The following is a 20,390-nucleotide window of genomic DNA, read 5'->3' as shown; positions in this document are numbered from 1 at the left end:
GCGGTGATGTGCTGATCAAGAGCGGGTCAGTGAGTCGAAGCCGCTGCTGGTGACCGGACTCGTTGACGGTCAGGAACTGTCTTCGGGGTACTCCAGTGCTGACAGGAAAGCCGAAGGTGCGGTGGACCTTGTAGGCGGTTGTACGGGAGGTGCATAGACCGGCGAGGATGCCGCGTGGTCTAGATACGCGGATGTAGCGCTGGTTAGGTATGCTGGAACCAGGGCACTGTGATCCGATGTAGCGCTGGCCAGGAACGATGGCCGGAGCCAAAGTGATATGATGATATTCCGATGGAGTCGGTGGTTGGACCGTGCTGAGCCGGGAATATTGTCCTACGCGCGGGTTGTCACTCGTTGAGCCCTGTTAATTGTTGGGTGACTGATGACTGACTGACTGCTCGCTGCGTCGGGCCTATTTATATAGACCGGCCGATGGCATCAGTAGGTAAGCGAGATCGCAGGTAAAATGGAGACAACTCGCTCAGTCTGGGTGCTACTGGAACTTTCGTTGGCGCTGAAATTATGTCTAGGCAACAGGCTAGAACCTTCTAGTGAGTTCGCGTTATGTGCTAGACCAATTCGCAACGTATTGTCATAGGTAGTTCCAGACGTCGGTAGCTCGTTTGTTTACTTTTAGCGAGACAATTTAAGTGAATCTACGATCGCTACAGGTATATAAAAAATACACACGTATTCAAATTCAAAGTTGTGTCAAAATTTCAAAGCAATCGTTGAAGAACTTTCGGTGAATTAACAAACGAACATTTCCATTTTTATTTATATAGATTTTATGTGGATTCTTTAGTCTCGGCTGTCCGCAGTCAGAGTGACTAACTAACTAACTATTATGCTGTTACCGCAGGGGTAGGCAGAGAGAATTGACCGCCACACAACTCTGTCTCGGCAAACTCCTCGCTTCATTCACTTTCATGCTTCATCTCAATTTATTCAATTCGTTAGTAAGGAGTAGATTTGCGAGTGGGTAAGTAATTTGGAACCAATGCAGGCTGCTTTCTCAAGCCTTGTCGAAGGAACATACTTAAATGCCAAACTTCAAAAGTCATTCCGCTCGACACCAACTTGTCTTCGACGGCTGTCAGTTCTAGTCCCTTGTATTCTAACCTAAAATGATTTTCGTGCGTTCTTCGAAGGACAAGCATTGTATCTCTTTACAAAGACGTTATAAAATAATGGCTGATTTGCCGGCGATGTTGGCTGCAATACATAATGTAAAGCAATCTGAAGCAGGTGTTAAGACCAACAAGATTGTTCCGCCAGACGCTCGATTCTTTCGAGAGACCAGTTTTTTGATGCACATAATTTATTATTATTGTTGTCTTATAAATTTGGGGGGTCAAATGCCAATTGACCTAAGGGAAGAACTGCCACTGGTCAACACAATCACTGATCAATCGTTCGACATTCAAGAATACGCATAAATTTCGACAAAGTTCTTTTTAAAATACGGCCGGTAAAGGTAGTTCTACCGGTTAGGTCAATTGATGCTTAAGGGCGGGAAGGATAGTTCTACCTTTTGCGCCAGCCTCATTTGAATGGCAGACGAGATGGAATTGTTCAATGTTTTTATCTGAATATTATTATTATTATTTTATTTTATTTTTTATAGTCGGAGGCGGTTTACTTACGTTCCCCGCAAGCACTTAGGCCATAGACCCATTGTACTATCTCCCATTTTACCTCATTCCCTTGCCAGTAACCCGGTCCCTTTTATGAAGTTCACCAGGGCTGTCATTGGATATGTGGCGATGTCTTCTGGTTCCACACTGTGTCTTCCCAGGTATCTGAGCCTTATTCCCAGCAGAGCGGGACATTGGCACCATAGGTGAATTGGAGTCTCTTCCTCCTCTTCACATTTCCTACAGATGTTGGTGTTTTCCACTCCCAACAGTTGCATGTGTCTCCTGAGATGGCAGTGTCCCGTTAATAGTCCTACCAGTTCCCTCAGTGAGTTTCTGTCCATATCGAGTAGTTGCCTGGTTCGGTTAGGGTCCGGTCCGTTTATGAGTACTTTAGATTGCCTCATTCCGGGTGCCTTCTTCCATTCCTTCCAGTGTTGGGATTTGACCCACCTCTTGATATGTAGTTTTGTGTGGCAAGCTGCTACTCCTACGGCCGGCTCGGATCCCGCAAGTGGTGCTTTCGCCCCTTTCCTTGCTAGTTCGTCAGCCCGCTCGTTGCCCTCAATACCTTTATGTCCTGGTACCCAGAGCAGGGTTACTTTATTGATGGTCGCCAGTTCTATTAGGATAGTCCTGCATTCCATCACCAGTCTGGAGTCGCATCGGTTACTTTCCAGTGCCATTAAGGCCGCCTGGCTATCCGAACATATGTTTATGTTCTTATTTCTGTACCCGATACTCATATTCTCCTGTGCGCAGGCTAAGATGGCTTTCATCTCAGCTTGAAACACAGTGCAGTGCATTCCTAGAGGTATACTGAGTTCCCTCTTAGATCCCTGTAGACAGACCCCGGCCCCTGTTCCTTCCTCCATCTGAATATTATGTATATACCAATCTCTTTGTAAAGGTCCCAACTATATGTACATAATTATCGATTCATAATGCAAGTCTTTGTTTTTATATTTATCTTCGTGCCTTTCGTTTACATCAGTATTTCAACAAGGAGAGTACATATATTATTTGTTATTGTAATAACTCAATTCCTGGAACGAGGGCTTTTATGACCGTGAAACCCGATTTGAAACTCTTTCTTTGTTCCGTCCCACTCAACTCCTATGTGCAAGCGAGCAAAAGATGTCGGGCGTATTTAAAGAAAGCAGGTATGGGCAAATACCGATAGGTGGACTGTAATAAACATTTTACAAGGTTAATTGAGTTGAATTTCAAATAATATTTGATTTTCGTTTAGTACTTTTATAGCTTGGGTACGCTGACTTACTACGTAGAAATTTTTATTAAAATATTTGAACTATTTTCAAAGATATAGCGATTTAAAACAAATTCGCGCGGGACCTTTATTTTCGTCCGGAGGCAACGTAGCGCCAGCGCAAAAAATACCCGGCTGAAATGTGTTAATTGTAATTTTTTATTAATAACGAATAACTCTTAGGTAACTCCACTAATGGCGCTTACAAAAAAATGTCCAAAGATGCAAAGTTAGCAGTCCACAATGGAGTGCTGATACCTATCCTGATGTATGGAAGTGAGGTATGGAACTGGCAGAGAAAGGATGAAAGTAGATTGAATGCTGTTGAAGATTAAGAAAGGGACGATTAGATGGTTTGGGCATGTATAGCGAATGAGCGAAGATATGAGTGTAAGGAGGTTATATGACGCAAATGTGAATGGTAGGAGAAGTCGGGGACGCCTGAGGAAGACATGGCACGGTCAAGTGAATCAGATACTCGAGTCGGGCCATGTCAAGAGTCAGAATAATAGAAGAGTATGTATGAGACGATGTATGAATGTGAATGAGGCAAGAAGTGTGCAAATACCGCGTTGTTTTGCGGTTCGTCCTCTCTGCCTACCCCTGCGAGGAAACGTCGTGATGGTTAGTTAGTTAATGAGTTAACTCTTTATCACTATTGGAGAATTGAGCCCAAAGAGATTTCTCTACCTGAGGAAGTATGGCTACTACCTGTGACTCAACCCTACTGACTTTCTCTTGGGCATGCTAGGAATGGACCATCAACGGGTCTGAACTGATGTACACATTTCTTCAGACTGATTCGTGGATGGCTTGAAAAGTCGGCTATCATGGAAAGCATTAAGTTCTATGTTCCTGATGTTTATGTCCGTCACCCACAGCATAGACTCTTATACCTCCCGACCTGCAGGACTAAGTAATTGGCAATGGTCATGCAGATGGTGAAAGCTATCTTGCTGTTGAACAGAATCAATTCAGATATGGATATATTTGGCATTACTGAGGTCGCTTTAAAACATCAAGCCTTGCGGCTGCTAATTTACTGAGCCTAGCAAAGTCTTGTTTTAACTGGACCGTTTTGCATTTTATCTGTCTGTATGTTCTGTTTCAAGATTATGGCAGTGTTGGTCACTGTCTTTTTATCCTGCGCATGAGATTGGATCCCCCTACGAGTTGTCAAATCGGAATAATCAATATTATGGTATATAATGGTATATATGGTATATATCTTAGAAAAGAATTGTCATTGAGAAGGTGACGTTTGAAATAAAAAAATATTTAACTGTCTATTATTTTTTGGGTATTATGCCATGTTTCACTTCCTTTATGCCATGTTTATGCCTTTATGCCACATTATGCCATGTTTCTCTAGCCAACGTTTTGGACATCATTACCAGAGATGTGCTTTATTTCAAATAAATCCATTTCAAATGGAAATTCTTTTTTATGCTTTTCTAAAAACCATTTTGCATTTTGCATTTTAAATGCTTTTCTCAATGCATTTTCCATTTTAAATGCTTTTTTGCAACATTCTTCCTACTATCTCCACTCATTTTTTTTTCATAAGCCCCAAATATCAGTTGGTCCTCAACCTCGCCATGAGAGATAATTTACATTTGTCAAGTTGCTCCCTGGTAGGAGCCCTGGCAATTGAGTGATACCATTACAAAAAATACTGATTCAAATACTGAACATGGGGCCATGACGCTGTAATATTAAATGTTAGATAGCAGTTTTTACGTTGGCAACATTAGTCCCGCGCAAATTTTTTGTGGTTTCATAATCTGTAGTCATAGTGTTTTTGGATTTACCATCATGTAATATGTTTGTTCTACATTGATGTCCATTATTAAATGACAAAATTCTATACTTATTTTATTTGTTTGACCTGAGAAACTGTAACGTATTGATGTTTACAGATTATAGAATACTGGGCCCTTAATCTCCAGTATTCTATCGAGGATAGGGATCTGGTAATATCTCTATTAAAAGTCGTAGATTCTGATATACGGAGGTTGTTTTAATCGTAATATAATATACTGACAATACAAGTAACAAGTAGCCTAAAGGCCGTCTAGCGAGAGAATGACTTCGCGCCAGCCGACGATGTCATACAAGGCCTGTAGTAGCGTTCGGTTATCTTCGGTAGAACCCGAAGCTACCCGAGCGCAAACACCAAACACTACACCTTCCCTCCTTCAATTCTGAAGCTACTTACAAACCAACATAAATATTTCACATATATATAAATCACAACATAGATATTCATTTTATATTACATTTGGTTTTAACAATGATTCTTAAAGATAGACAACTTAGAAATTTAAAATATTAAGCACCAAACACGATTAAATCATCAATTGAAGTTATTACATTTGCTAACAAATAATCCTAAGACTAATAACCGCGGTGCCTGGGTCAAGTTGCCCCGTTTCCTCTGGAAGATGTGGGTGTCTCGCGTCTTGGCCGCAATCTCCCCGACCATGGTCTCTGTTGCCGGGCCTGTGTCTGCTCCGACACCACCTCCTCTGCCGCCAACCTGAAATCAGGAGGAAAACCAGTGAATCCACGCAATAAGGTTGAAGTCTCTAACTCATGAGGCTCATTCCTCGAAATTTCAGACGCGGGATGCTGTGCACTATTGCCATCTTCCTTCCAGCTCACTGACATTTCCCTCATTTGATCGACATGTCTCTTCCATGTCACATCTGTGTTTATAAACTTTTTTACCTAGCTTCCTAGAGACTACTCCCTTAGCCCAAACTACTTTATTATCCTGACGATAATCTTTTGTTAAACACTTTTGTCCAACTTTAAAAACCCTGGTTTTAACCCCTTTGTAAAACTTAACCTGATCAGATTGAGCTTTAGAAATGTTAACGTTTGCTTGCTTGACTTTTTCCGAAAACTCATCACCATTTTTCACTGGAATTAAATTGTCGAAAGTAGAACGCAGCCTCCTTCCTAATAACAGTACCGCTGGTTCAATACCTGTCGAGCAATGCCAAGAATTTCTATAGTCCATTAAAAAATTTAATAACTTGACATTAAAATTTAGTGGGAATTTACCGTTTACTAACAGTTTCTTGAGGAACGTTTTCGAAGTTTTAACAGCGTTTTCCGCCAATCCGTTTGACTGGGGGTGTTTCACAGGAGAAGTCATAAGTTTAATATTGTTCTCCTTTAAGAAGCCTCTAAATTCCTCACTTGTAAAAACTGAGCCATTGTCAGACACAATAAACTCAGGGTTGCCAAAATTTGAAAAAATTTTCCTCAATTCCAAAATCGTATGAGTTGAATCTGCCTTCTGTACTTCAATACAGTCCAACCATTTCGAGAATGAGTCACACACCACGAGGAACATCTTCCCCGCTAAAGGCCCACAGAAATCTACGTGTACCCTACTCCAAGCTTTACCTGGATTTGGCCAAACCGCCAATTGACTTTTTGGTGCTGACTGTTTTGACAACGCACAATCTGAACATGATTGAACGACTTCCTCCAAGTCTTTGTTCAGAGCTGTCCACCAAAAATATGCTCTAGCTATTCCCTTCATTTTAACAATACCAAAATGTGACCTGTGTAATGAATCTAACACTTGCTTTTGGAGAGAAAAAGGTATAACTATTCTGTGTTGCCAAAACAAACAATCTCCTACGATAGAAAGTTCGTTCCTTTTTAGCCAATATTTCCATATACTGCTGTCACGATTTACTCGTTTGGGCCAGCCCTGCCGCAAATACCTAAATACCAGCTGTAATTCGCTGTCCTCTGCGGTGGCTACCACAACTGCTTGAAAATTTACATGCTCACAATTTTCAATAAAACAGATTTTGTCCTTGATTGATGAAACCGAATTATTCATCACAGGAACTATCTTCAGATTAAAAATCTCCATAAAATCCCTACCCACTATCAATTCCGTGCCATTAACCACAACAGTAAATAATAAATTATTTTTAAGATTATTGTATTCTACGGTAAAACAGGCACTACCTACAATATTAAGTGGTTTGCCATCGTATCCTGATAAAGTACGCTTATCTGGTGACAATGTTACATTTCTAAAATAACGATTGAAAATAAAATCCGGCATGACCGACATGCTTGCCCCTGAATCAATCATAGCAGCACATTTCACTTCGTTAATTACCACATTAGCCCTAAACGGATTAATGTATGAAATACTATTATTCTGGGATTGTTCAAAAATTGGATTAACCTTGTTATTCCTACAAAATTTCTTCAAATGCCCTACCTTGTGACAATTAAAACATTTTGCGTTCTTGAATTTACAATATTTTTCTACATGATATTCACCGCAAATCGTACATTTTTTATTCCTCGGTTCGGGGCTCTTTGAACGAGATAACCTTGAAAAACCTTGAGTTTCTCCCAAACGCGACGAATGTCTCCCGGGCGAATTTGAACGATTCGAAATGGCGTTCACATCCGAATTCTCTGCGGAAAATTCAGATTTAATTTCCGGAACCAGATTGTCTAACGCTGAAACCGTTATTGCTAACTCTTCCATCTCGTTAAATGTTAATTTAGTTCCCTCTAGAAAAATTTTCTCCTTAGCCCGGCCTGGTAAAATACCGATTGCAAAGGCATCCGCTAAGCTTTCTGGCAAGCGCGTTCCAAATTCGCAAAAAGAAGATAAACCCCTTAGACGGACCGCGAAATCTCTAACCGATTCCCCATGCGATTGCTTGGCTTGATAAAATTTTTCTCGTTCCTTGAATACCGATCGCGGTCTGGAACAATGTTTCTCAATTAATTCTATTAACTGATCGAATGCCACGTCTGTAACTTTAGCAGGGAAACATAAGTTGATCAAAAGAGTTAATGTCTCCGCTTCCAGAAGATTCAGCAAATAAGCGCGTTTCTGTGAAGCATCTAATTTAGTCGTTTTAATGTCATCACGAATTAGAAGGAACTGTTCTAACCTCAAGCGGAATAGACTCCAATCTCCATTAACGTGGGAGAACCTGGAAATTCCACCCGATTCCATGATTGCAACGACAACAACCAAAAAAAAAAAAAACCCACCCGGCAACAATAACACCTTCTAGAAAACAAACAAGAAACAAGACAACCTGACTCCAGGAACCGGCGCCGATGCAGTCCAGCGCCCAGCCGCTTCCCGGAATTCCAAATCTTCTTCTTCTGTGAAACTTGTCTGGTCTTTGTTACCCAGGGCCACCGATCTGGTCTTTGTTACCCAGGACCACGTGGTTATTTATTCTTCGATGGATTCTTCGTCTGGTCTTTGTTACCCAGAACCACGAAATTATTGATTCTTCGCTGGATTCTTCGTCTGGTCTTTGTTACCCAGAACTACGAAATTATTTACTTCCAATTGTCCTTATTATGCCCATTTTATCTCCATTTATTGTCACCTTGACAATAAAATCCCGGAGATTTTTCTGCAAGTCACTGGTGTGAAATAGATTGACTTGCCGGCAATCCGAAAAACTGTTTCCGTATACTCCTTTTTAAGCTGCGCCACTGTAACGTATTGATGTTTACAGATTATAGAATACTGGGCCCTTAATCTCCAGTATTCTATCGAGGATAGGGATCTGGTAATATCTCTATTAAAAGTCGTGGATTCTGATATACGGAGGTTGTTTTAATCGTAATATAATATACTGACAATACAAGTAACAAGTAGCCTAAAGGCCGTCTAGCGAGAGAATGACTTCGCGCCAGCCGACGATGTCATACAAGGCCTGTAGTAGCGTTCGGTTATCTTCGGTAGAACCCGAAGCTACCCGAGCGCAAACACCAAACACTACAGAAACCATTTTGCATTTTAAATGCTTTTTGAAAATGGGTATTTTGCATTTTGCATTTGAAATGCTTTTCTAAAAACCATTTTGCATTTTGCATTTTCAAATGGAAAAGTTTTGACCCATTTCCATTTTGCATTTCAAAAGGTTTTGGGTACCCATTTTGCACATCTCTGATCATTACACTGTCTGATTATATACTTCTGCTATAAAGTATGTTATTTTAAATAGACACTTGACTTCAGTCTTCTTCGGATCATCAGCCCATTTCATCTGCAGGCGACTACTGTTCCTAACCTAACCTAATTCAACGAAGGATGATGCCATTTGAAGAATCACTGCCATCAAAGCAAAAAGGCAGCCAGGTATTAACAAAAGTCATGTTACATATAAGATTTGTAACAAGGTGTGTGCATCACTTTACTTACATCACATTTATGGTCTTGGTGTGTGGGACCTTTAAGTACCTACACATTGTCATTTTGCTATTGGTCAAATTGACAGCCCTGGAATTCTGACTTGGAGAGTTGCCAAACCTGAGGGAGCAAGGATCTGTGAGCTTTGGAAGCAGTCGCCATTCTTTGATCACCAGACCAGAGCAGCGGGCATTCCTCTTGGCTGAGGTTCGACGAACACATTCGCCACTCCTGACTGAGCATCAGCTTTGCATATGGAGCATTGACCATTGGATTGATGGAATCGGATGGCATCTGCCGATCCTGATTGGTTAAGAGGTACCCTTTTGGACACCAGCAGCGTGAGGCTGTTTTGCATTGGACTACAAGACTATTTTTGGATAAATCATAAACTGGGAGTTGCTGTGAAGAACCGGAATCTACTACTTCGCATCAAGAACGAACTGGTATCACACCTCCATTTTACCTATGCAAGCCCTTTTCCAGATAGATTATATAGTAGGATGCTAATTAATTTATTTTTTATTACGTATTTTTTGCGGTAATACATTTTTATTATTCTTAAATATTTTTTATTTCTAGATTAAACCCATCCTTACTTTTATTTTTTGCCACATAATCCCACGGTAACAGTCATTAATTCATTTTGGCATACAAGATCTTTCACCAATTATAATAAAAAATGCATCACTCCAAAAATTTGTGTCTTGATTTATTTTTACTTCTCCACCTTCCTCTCCCACATCTCCTCCCCCTACCCAGTACCTTCACCCTAGTAACACACCCCAATTACTGCGGACGCCATTGTACCACTAGCTGAAGTCCCAGGCGTTTGCACATTTTTTTAAAAATTAGACCTATACAGTGACCTTGCTCTTGTTTTAAAGGTCAAGTGTGAATAATTTGATCAATCTCGGAATAAAACTGTAGATTTGTATACAAATCAAACGAACGCCGACTGCCACAGACATACTTTTTTATACAAATAGACTGAATGCTGCAGAAATGAGATTCCTGAAGCGTAGGTATAGAAAAACATATATGATCTTGTGAGAAATGTGGAAATCAGCAAAGATTGCAATGCTGATGTAAGCGTAATGAGTAAGATTAAGAAAGGGACGCTTAGATGGTTTGGGCATGTATAGTGAATGAGCAAAGAAAGGAGTGTAAGGAAAATATATTACACAAATGTGAATGGTAGCAGAAGTCGGGGACGTCCGAGGAAGATATTACATGATCAAGTGAATCAGATAGTTGAGTTGGGCCATGTCAAGAGTAAGAAAAATAGAAGACTATGTATGAGACGATGTATGAATGTAAATGAGGCAAAGCGTGTGTGCCAAGACCGATTTGTTTGACGTTGCGTCCTCTCTGCCTAACCCTGCAAAACTGCATGATGGTTAGTTAGTTAAATTCGAAATATTAAACTAAAAAAATGTTTCGATTATCCATCTCTACTTGCACCTCAATAAACAAACACGCTTGATTTCTAGGTTCTCGTTTTTCTGTTCAGTATTTTTTTCTATGGCCGATGACGTAAATGTCGCATTGTGCAATAATACCGATCTCTTGACGCGATATAAATCTGTAAGAATGTCCACAAACCCGAACATTTTGCTAACTTTTCACTTAGATTTCGTATAATACTTAGTCTGCTGACTCACGAATTTTAAAATTGAAACCTTTAGGTTGTGAAAACATGCTGTTTTTGAAATTTAAGCTACCTGTCAAACTGACGTTTAGATGACAAAAACTTTTATATCTAACATTTGTGAAGTTTTATTTGTGAAATGGCAGCAATAAACACTTGCAGTTGTTGTCTGACAACTGAACATGTTCTGACAACGTTAAATAAGGACATGGAAGACATTTTGGACATGTTAACCAGAGAAAAGGTAAAATTTTTGAAGTATTTAAAAGAAACATTGCTTAAATTGATTGTTTTATAGTCAGTAGGTAACTTTCTAATAGAAAATAAGATGGTACAGTTTGACATTTATTAGTAGATAAGAACTGAGGACAATGATTGTTTTTCTGTCGAGCATTTTTTGCTCTATTTCAAACGAGTCGCGTTTTATTAAATATTTTCACAATTTTCGCTTGATTATTATCGTTTTTTAATATTAGCGCGCTCCGTCTAACATTCATATTTACGTGTCTCCCTTTCAAACCATCTTTGAACGCTTAGTACGGGGCCTTAACGAGAACCTTTAAAATGCCAAAACCAAAAACAAAATGGCGCTGATTGGCAACTCGATGATAGTGTAACATTTTGAATTTCTGTGTAAAAACCTCAAACTAAACCTTTGCTTCCAGATGGAGCGTTTTGGGTTCGAGAGACAAGTCTGTCCCAGTTGTGCGCTGTCGCTAAGGGACATATTCCAGTTTAAAGAACTCTGCTTGCAGTCGGCCGGGATGCTAGCCGAGTGCAATTCTGACCATGTTGTGGAGGTAAGAAGACGTTAGTCCAATTAATAGTGGTATAACTTTAAATCCAGCAGCCATGAAAAGTTTTATGTTATCTTTACATTTATGCATGTTACACTGCAAATCAACATTAAAAAATTAACAATTGTTTGTCTTGTAGATTTTTTCATTGCAAATAAAAAATAGCCCTTTGATGCCTAGAAATAATTGAAAAAATATCCAAATTAGTGAGTAAAAAAAATTATTCACCATAAATTTTCAAATAATTATTTAAGGTGTTATTAAGCATAAAAAGGGATAAAAAAGCACAATGGCCCTAATGAAAGTTTTTCACGTTTGTTCAGAAATTATTGTACTTACATAATATTGAATAATTGAAGATTGAAGATTATATCACTCCTTCTGGAATATATTATAAATTGTTTATTTATTGTTATCATTATTAACAGACAGATGCCTTCACAAAGGCCCGACGAAAAGTGCAGCGGACAACTCAGGAACCGTCGCTATCCAATACCTTATGCGTTGATGTCCTTACTTCCGCCATTGAAGGACCAAGCACTGCAGCGGTTTGCGCAATTGCATACATGGGGCATCCACCCAGGAACATCGGAGAAGACATGACTATCGTATTGAAGAAGACAGCCAATCTCCAAGAAAAAGGGACTTGCAGTTTTCAAGATGAAATAATTGATGGTTTGGACGATTCCCCTGGATCTGTAGGGGATTGCATCAAGACTGAAAGTGGCGAGGCTGAAGATAAATTGGAAGATTTTTTGCTTGGCGATGAAAATTTGGATTATCTGAGTGATATTAAAATTGAGCTATCGGATGATGATTCTGCAGGTAAACACAATTTTATAATGTTATTTTTTTTACAAAAACAATAGTTCGTTTGTTTTTTTACGTCCTACCGGCTGCGCCAATGTTAAGTAACTTTTGTTTTGTGGTACAGTTTAATTTAACGTCAACTGAATATCAGGCTGATGACAACCATTACGGATATGTCTTAAACTAGCTAAAAGTTGGAATGCAAGAGAGATCGATCTACCTTATTACTATTTATACTTTGTCACCTATTTGACTCACTGTGTACTGCCAGAGTCAATCTCACTGCTTGTTTTCCCACATCAATACATTAAAGCCATAAAGGTCTTGAAAAAATAATTTCCTCTTCGGTCTGGTATGTCATATTTAGGGTTGTTGTCTTTTTGAGGAAAATAGTGTACATACGTTTTTAAGAGACCCGTGTTGTAGAAGGAAGGACATTCGGAGGTCGACAATCGACCATCATTCCACTGTCGAGTTGTTGAACTCAAGAACGAGTCGCAAAAACGAGCCGTTTTCATGTGACAATGTTGAATCCTCTGTTAGTTGTGTCAATTCCCCTTCATCGCAAGAAGGTATTAGGAGGAATTTAAATATTATCAATGTTTGTCCTTTCTTTGAAAGCATGTACATGTTCTATTATTTAAGTTGAAGAACGACAAATTGTGTCTAAAAATGTTCAGTTTGTATATTAAACTTTTGCTGACATTTACAACAATTTCAATGTCTGCGAAATGCATCGGCTGCATCGGTAGAATCTCTGATAAATGTAACTGGACGTCTCAATGATGGTAATATTTTCAACTCTATATATCGTAATACGAACAAAGTTGAAACATATTATTTAGCTTGTAAAAACGTCTGTGAAGCATCTACTTGATTTCTCATTATATATCCTTTATATTTGTTGCAGCTGAGAATGTAACGCTTTGCCAACTGGCCCGGCTGGTAAAAAAACAGTCTACCATCAAGAGGAAACGTACCTTGCCAATGGTGTACATAAAGAAGAGATACGATACTCCTTCATCCGAAGAAATCAAGAATCCCAAATCCCCTTTGGTTAAGAAGAAAAAAGAATCCAGTTATGTTTGTCCAAAGTGCGGAAAACTCTTCAAACGATCGTGCCTGTTGAAGACCCACAGCTGCGTCGTGCTGGCCGGAAAAAGAACCAACGCTTGCTCCGTGTGCGACAGAACATTTGCCTCTCCCAGCAAACTCAAAGAACACATGCTTGACCACTCCGGAGAGCGCCCATTCTCATGCGAGGAATGCGGCAAGACTTTCAAAAAGGCTCACATCTTGAAGGGACATCTAAAGACCCATCTACATGAGAGGCCGTTCCCCTGTGACCTATGTAACTCCTCTTTTCTTTTCGAGAAAAACCTTCAAAAACATCGCAAAATGCACACCGGTGACCGTCCGCACGTCTGCAAAACTTGCGGAAAGTCCTTTGTGGACAAGACGTATCTGAAAAGGCACGAGATGATCCACATGGATGAGATAACATTTACATGTGATGAGTGCGGCATGTCGTTTGCGCAGCTCTCGAAACTCAACTATCACAAGCTTAGTCACAAGGATGAGCGGCCATTCTCATGCGAGGAATGTGGGAAAGCCTTCAAACTTGTCGGACAGCTTAACAACCACCGCACAACGCACTCGGGGGTGAGGCCTTACACGTGCGAAGTGTGCGGTCGGTCGTTCCGGCAGGCGGGGAACTTTAACTGTCACAAGCGCGTGCATACAGGAGAGCGGCCCTACAGGTGTAGCTTCTGTGGGAACACCTACACGGAAGCCGGTTACCTCAAGAAACACATCCGCATCCACACGGGAGAGAAACCATTCTCGTGTGATGTATGCGGTAAGTCTTTCATAGAGACGTGTGGCCTGCGCAGACACAAGCTCGTACACACCGGGGAGCAGCGCTATTCCTGCAGCGAGTGCGGCGCCCTCTTCAAGCAGCCCGGCGGACTGCGGAAACACAAGAGGAAGCACATTGCTGAGAAGCTCTCCAATGCCGCCAAGTGCCGGGAACACGATGCTACCGCGGCTGTTTCCTGAAAATCACTTGCTAGTGGCTAAGTGGACAAATTTTTCTCACCCAGGCGTGGTGGGTTCAATTCCTCTGCTAGCTAAACTCCCTATCTTTGCACAAGCAACATTTTCCGTTATAAATCAGTAGTAGAAGTTTTTAAAATATTAATAACAAATATTTTTCTTTTTTAGAAAAATGTATTGAAACTTGTACTCTTTTTCTCATTGTAATTAATCCACCCCATAATCATGTTTTATAATTTTCTGGCGAGTAAAAAAGATTAAATATTGTTTTTTTATTTATTTAAGAATTGAACAACGCAGCCGCAAATGTGTATATTGTCTTCTAATAATAAAAAGTTTTTACTAAAACGCTTCCTAACATAATATATTTTTAATATTAACTCCCATTATTTACTTGCACTATTATTTTTTAAAAAATATTGTCACTTTTGGGGATGCTGTTGTATGGATGGTCTTTTTGAGAGTTGCAGTAATCTTACTCTTATCTGTTTCATTCGAAGATTGATGATTTTCTTTTACACACGACCTTCAAAAAAAGAGACAGGTCACTGTCTACATGAGATAAAACCACCCCATCCCCATTTCACAACTCTTAAAGCAGAATAATGCCCGGGCAACGTTGGGTGAATCAGCTTGTTAAACAAAAAAAATTGGTTGCATTTAGAACATGCGATGGGTTTCTAGAGATATGAATGATTGGAATCCTATTTCATCGCGCTGGAGTGAGTTCAGAAAAAAATAGAGTATGGCTAACACCCGTGGCTCTATCCTACTAACTTTTTCTTCAAGAGGTTGAAGACGGTGCTTCATGGTTTTGACTATTAGAGAGAATATTCATTTCATGTACCCGATGGTTGTTTCCATCACCGACACGTTTCATCTCCTGGTCTGCAGGACCAACTTGCCTATGGTAATGCTGGCAGAAGTGAGGCCTTAAACTGCAAGCCTTGTTACCGCTGCTAGTACCTTTAGAACAGTGTTCCGCAAAGCGTGTGCCGCGGCACACTGGTGTACCGTAGTCATCAGTTGGTGTGCCGCGGAAAAAATCAAGATATTGTGAAGATAACAAGAAAGCAAATGGGAGCAGATGAGAGATAATATCAGTCACTTCTGTTTCATATAGAATTATGATGGCTTTCTCGTGGAAAAGTGATATTTCGGATTTACGAGCTAGAAAATGAGTTCCAAACGTTTTTAGAGGCCCAGGGTTGAGATTTTGCTTCTGTGTTTAGAAAAGAAGAATGAGTAGTAAAACTTTCATATCTGGCGGACATATTCGCTCATTTAAATGAGCTCAACAGAAAAATGTAAGGCAGGAATTCTTGTATTTAAACGTCTTCGGATAAAATTGAAAGCTTTCGCGCTAAGTTGGTATTATGGATCAGCCACGCTGTCAATGGTAGTAATGAATTGTTTCCAAATGTCATGGCTGCCGATTCAGAAACAAAGGCTTTGATAGTAAAACACTTGGAGCTATTAGCAGAAAAAATGAACTGTTATTTTCCTAAGTGTGACCTACAACTTATGGACTGGGTACGAAATCCACTCTCGGATAATATTTCCCTTGGACACTTACAGATAAACAAGCAGGAAGAATTCATAGAGTTAAAAACTGATCGGACATTAAAACTAAAATTTTCCCAAATAGAGCTACAACATTTTTGGCTGCATATAAAAAATGAGTATCCTCTGCTTTCAAGCGTGCTGTTAAAAATATATTACCATTTTCCACAACCTAATTAAGCGAATTTTCAACTCTCACTACTATTAAATAAAATAAAGAGAACACCTGAGGATGATCAATGAAGAGATGAGAGCAGCCTTATCAACGATTGCTCCAAATTTCAATCGCCTATGCTCAGTTAAACAGGCTCACTTTTTTCACTAAACATATTTTCATATTAGGTTTATTGATTTTAGTAATAAATAAATATTAAATAGACATTGCTTTTTTCTTTGGTGTACCTCTAAAATTTCTTGATTTGATAGGTGTACCTCGAACACACAAAGTTTGCGGAACACTGCTTTAGAAGCTTTTTAACTTTATTTTATAAACTGCAAAGCGTATGTGACGGTTTATCTTCTCTGCCTATCCCTGCAGATAAACTGCCAAGCGGTAAGTAGACCCAACATCACTCGAAAAGTAGGTACATTCATAGCATTCGAATGGTTTTAGTGAGTTATGATGTTAATCTATGTATTTCCGGACACATTGTTTCATTCTGAACATGAGAAAGGTTTTCACCCGATTGAGTCAGCATTATTAAGTTTGTGGTGTTTCGCAGAAATATACATTAATAAAATGGCCAAACAGAGCCATGAGTTTTTATAACATAAAAGAAAAAAATACGCGTGAATGCAGTATTGCCAGCAACTGAATAACAAAAACTACCTGTTTCACTTTCTCTAGATCTGTGTTTCCCAAAGCTTATTTTCCGTGTATTTTAATACTATCCTTTGCGACCCACCAGCTACTGAAAGGGAAATAGGAGGCCGGATATATTCTTAAGAATTTTCTTAAAAATATTGTATTCTTAAGCATTCAGGATAGAAACCATTCACATGTCCTGATTGCAACTATTTACGATTTTATAAAACCAATATTATCTAAAAAACATATCCTCGGCACTCTAAAAGATAATATTCCTATGTTCAGAATTGAGTGAACCTATGTTCAGAATGAAATGAAAAAATGAATATCTAATAAGTAGCAATATTGTAATTTATATTTATAATTATGTATATTTATAATTAGCAAAAATATTATGTATACATATTTACATTGTAATTGAACATGAACATTGTTAAGATTTCAGGTACTGAAATCTTAATATTGGTGCTTGTCACCCTAATGGGTGTGGCAACATTTATTTTGTGTTAGCGATTGCCGGGGCAATTTCGTATTGCCACGGATTTTTAATCCTTCTTCTCTTGTTACCATCCGTCTTGGGCGGGTCGTTTTTGGCAAAACGGCAGAGCTGCCAGGTTTTCACTTACATGTGGTTTATAAAACCGCGGAGAGAGATAGCAATATTGGGCTCACCGTACATGAGCTGCCCTACGGGTCTTTTTTATTGTTTAAATAAAGACCAATATTCAAGAGCTGGAGTTATTATTGAAGAGTTACTCCAGTCACACTTCCCTTTGGAATCTGGTGGTACCACGCCGGATTGCTCTGTCAGGAGAGTGAAGTTGAGATCCTGAACAAACATACTGTTGATAAACTTCTTAATTGTGGTTTAACGGGAAGAAACATTAAAGAACAATAAAAAATGGTTTTGATATCGAAAAATCAATTTTAATGCTGAAATTGCTTAAGGTCGTTGAGAAAGAATTATTTTCATGTCTAGCACGTGTATTTCTACGATAAAAAAATCGGCTCGCCCAGAATAACCTTATTCACAATCGGTTGTTCATTTTTTTAGATCAAAATTTGCCTATATTTCAAAATAAATTTGTATAAAAATAAGTTCTGGAGAATTTCAAAGTTTCCAGAAATTTCCCTAGAATATTTTGTTATTTCTAGATTGATTTGAGAATATAAAAAGTAAATTAGAATTTTTTTATCTTTTCTAGGTATTACTATCGAACTGTCGAACAATGGAGAGTTGATTAATGACACTATGACAGCTATAAATGACAATAAGATCGAGTTTAATCTATGTATATTTGAAGAAAGTGATATTAGGATTAAATTAAAATACTTTGATCTTAACAAATCGGCAGGCCCCGATAACATTTCTTTAATATTCTTATCTAAATGTTTATCAGTCTTAACTTCTCCTCTTACAAAACTTTTTAACAAAAAACTTAAAAACTGCTACCTTTCCGAAACAATGGAAAACAAGTTTTCTGTCTCCAATATTTAAAAAGGTAACAAATCAGTTATTTCTAACTATAGACCTATATGTATACATCCCTAAATTATTTGAATCTGTCCTTCTCTCAACACTCTTGACCGAGCTATTTAGCTAAGTGATTTCACATCGTCAACATGGTTTCATGGTTAAAATATCTACTCTTTCAAACTTATTGACATATCAGGAATATCTTTTTAATAACAATATGTACAAGCGTCTTCAAATATACTGACTTTAGTAAAGCCTTGGATAAAATTCTTATACATAAACTAAGAATTCTTGGAATAACGAAGAATATTTTGAAATCGTTTGAGAGTTATCTTCACCAAAGAAAAATATCAGTCAAACTCAACTCACACTATTCACACCAATTTGAAATTTTCACCGGTGTTCCACAGGGGTCACATTTAGGTCCATTATTGTTTTCCTCGTTTATCAACGACATAACTACCGTTTTTGATGGAGTTATGATACTCTTCTTTGCATACGATCTTAAAATTTACAAAACTATTACTATTCTAGTATTACAATTAAATCTTATGAGGGTAAAATAGTGGTATAAACTGTTTCTTAACATCGAAAAAAAAACTTTTGCCCGAATCAAAAATCCCATATTGCATCAATATGGCATTAACAACATTTTCCTTAAAATGGACCTTGGTATTATTTTTGACAGTACATTATCTTTTATTCCTCATATAAATGAAATAACTAACAAGGCCATGAAATGCTTCGGGTTTATTTTAAGAACGGTGAAAGATTTTAAATTAATTAACTCCTACATTTACATTTCATGTGAAGAGTACATCGATGCAATCAACAAATAAAATGAATCTTACCTACAAAATATAGCGAAATGGCTGAAATTAAACAAAACAAAATATATGGAAATAGGCAACAAAAAGCATAACACAGAGTTAAAACAGAAAATTAATAGTTAAAAAAATTGAAAATCTAAATGAAATTAAGTACCTGGGTGTAATACTCTATTCAAAACTCACTTTCACAGCAAATTTTGAATATGTGCTAAAGAAGGTATCAAAAAAGTCAATTTTCTTACAAGATTAAGAAATAAACTAAATGGAAACACTACAGAGCTCATTTATAAAACTATACTTGCTCCACATTTAGATTATTACTCTACTATGTTATATTTGGCCAATGAAAGAAATTTCAACAAACTATATGTTATACAGAATAGAGCTATGAGATGTATATACCTACTGGGAAAAGGCAAATACGCAAGCATTAATCAAATGAGAGAGCAGCTAAATTGGATTCCAATAAAAAAGAGACTGTTATTTTATGTGTTAATTTTTGTGCATAAAGTCATGAATAACCAAATGCCAAAATATTTTAAGGATGAATAGAGATGTTCATAATTACGAAACCAGAAATGTAAATAGAATTAGATTGTCACATATGAAGAAATTAAAATCACAGAACTGCCAAATTAAAGGACATCAACATCAACAAAATAAAACGAAAGGCACTTTTTGGTAATATTTTTTTCTTGCCTAAATCAAAACAGCTGGATGGTATTAAGCGGGAATTAAAACCTTATCGCCATCTACGTAAGGAGTGTTATTGATAGCGGCTCGATTCAAAATATTAAACGACGTAGTGCATCGCCTTAATAGACCCATTAGACGAGCGTGCATACAAAACATAAAAACTCCGTTGATAAATACAAGCTTTGGACAAAGGCACTACAAATACAAGGCAATAAAAGCTTTAAAAAAATTTACACTAAAACAATTAATTAAATCTTAAATAAAACAAATATACCTTAATAAAACACATTTTATACACAACCGGACCAACAATATTAATTATAACTGTCTAAATTATTTGATTTTTACTAATTACTAGTTGTACCCCGCCACGCTTTGCTATGGCTCAGTCTGTCTGTTTAGATAGAGAAACAATAGTACGTATTGTTTTTGCGTCCAACATATGGCGCTGTTCTAAAAAAAGCATGTGTTTACCTGTCACAGGTGACTTCCATATAAAATAATATAAATGTTCGTTTGTTCAAAATCTTAAATCTCCGAAAGTTCTTCACGGATTGCTTTGAAATTTTGACACAACGCATTCAA

At 38.1% G+C, this 20,390-nt stretch overlaps 2 protein-coding genes across 2 annotated transcripts in view; both read left to right on the top strand.

The window, feature by feature from the left end:
- BNIP3 (BCL2 interacting protein 3) overlaps positions 1 to 20,390 on the top strand; it is a 104,888-nt gene that overhangs the window by 34,805 nt on the left and 49,693 nt on the right. The gene's annotated exons all lie outside the window — the stretch shown is intronic.
- Positions 10,658 to 14,794, top strand: LOC149416418 (uncharacterized). The gene is made up of 4 exons (XM_089642147.1): positions 10,658 to 11,013; positions 11,435 to 11,569; positions 11,995 to 12,391; positions 13,287 to 14,794. The coding sequence occupies exons 1-4, from the start codon at positions 10,909 to 10,911 to the stop codon at positions 14,432 to 14,434; spliced, it is 1,785 nt and encodes a 594-aa protein (XP_089498273.1). The 5' UTR covers positions 10,658 to 10,908; the 3' UTR covers positions 14,435 to 14,794.

This window comes from Hesperophylax consimilis, chromosome 17 (assembly GCF_061612785.1).
Source record: "Hesperophylax consimilis isolate HC1 chromosome 17, BYU_Hcon_1.0, whole genome shotgun sequence".
NCBI classification, from domain to species: domain Eukaryota; kingdom Metazoa; phylum Arthropoda; class Insecta; order Trichoptera; family Limnephilidae; genus Hesperophylax; species Hesperophylax consimilis.
The sequence above is the reverse complement of the archived record's forward strand: the minus strand, read 5'-3'. Positions and strand labels throughout refer to the sequence as shown.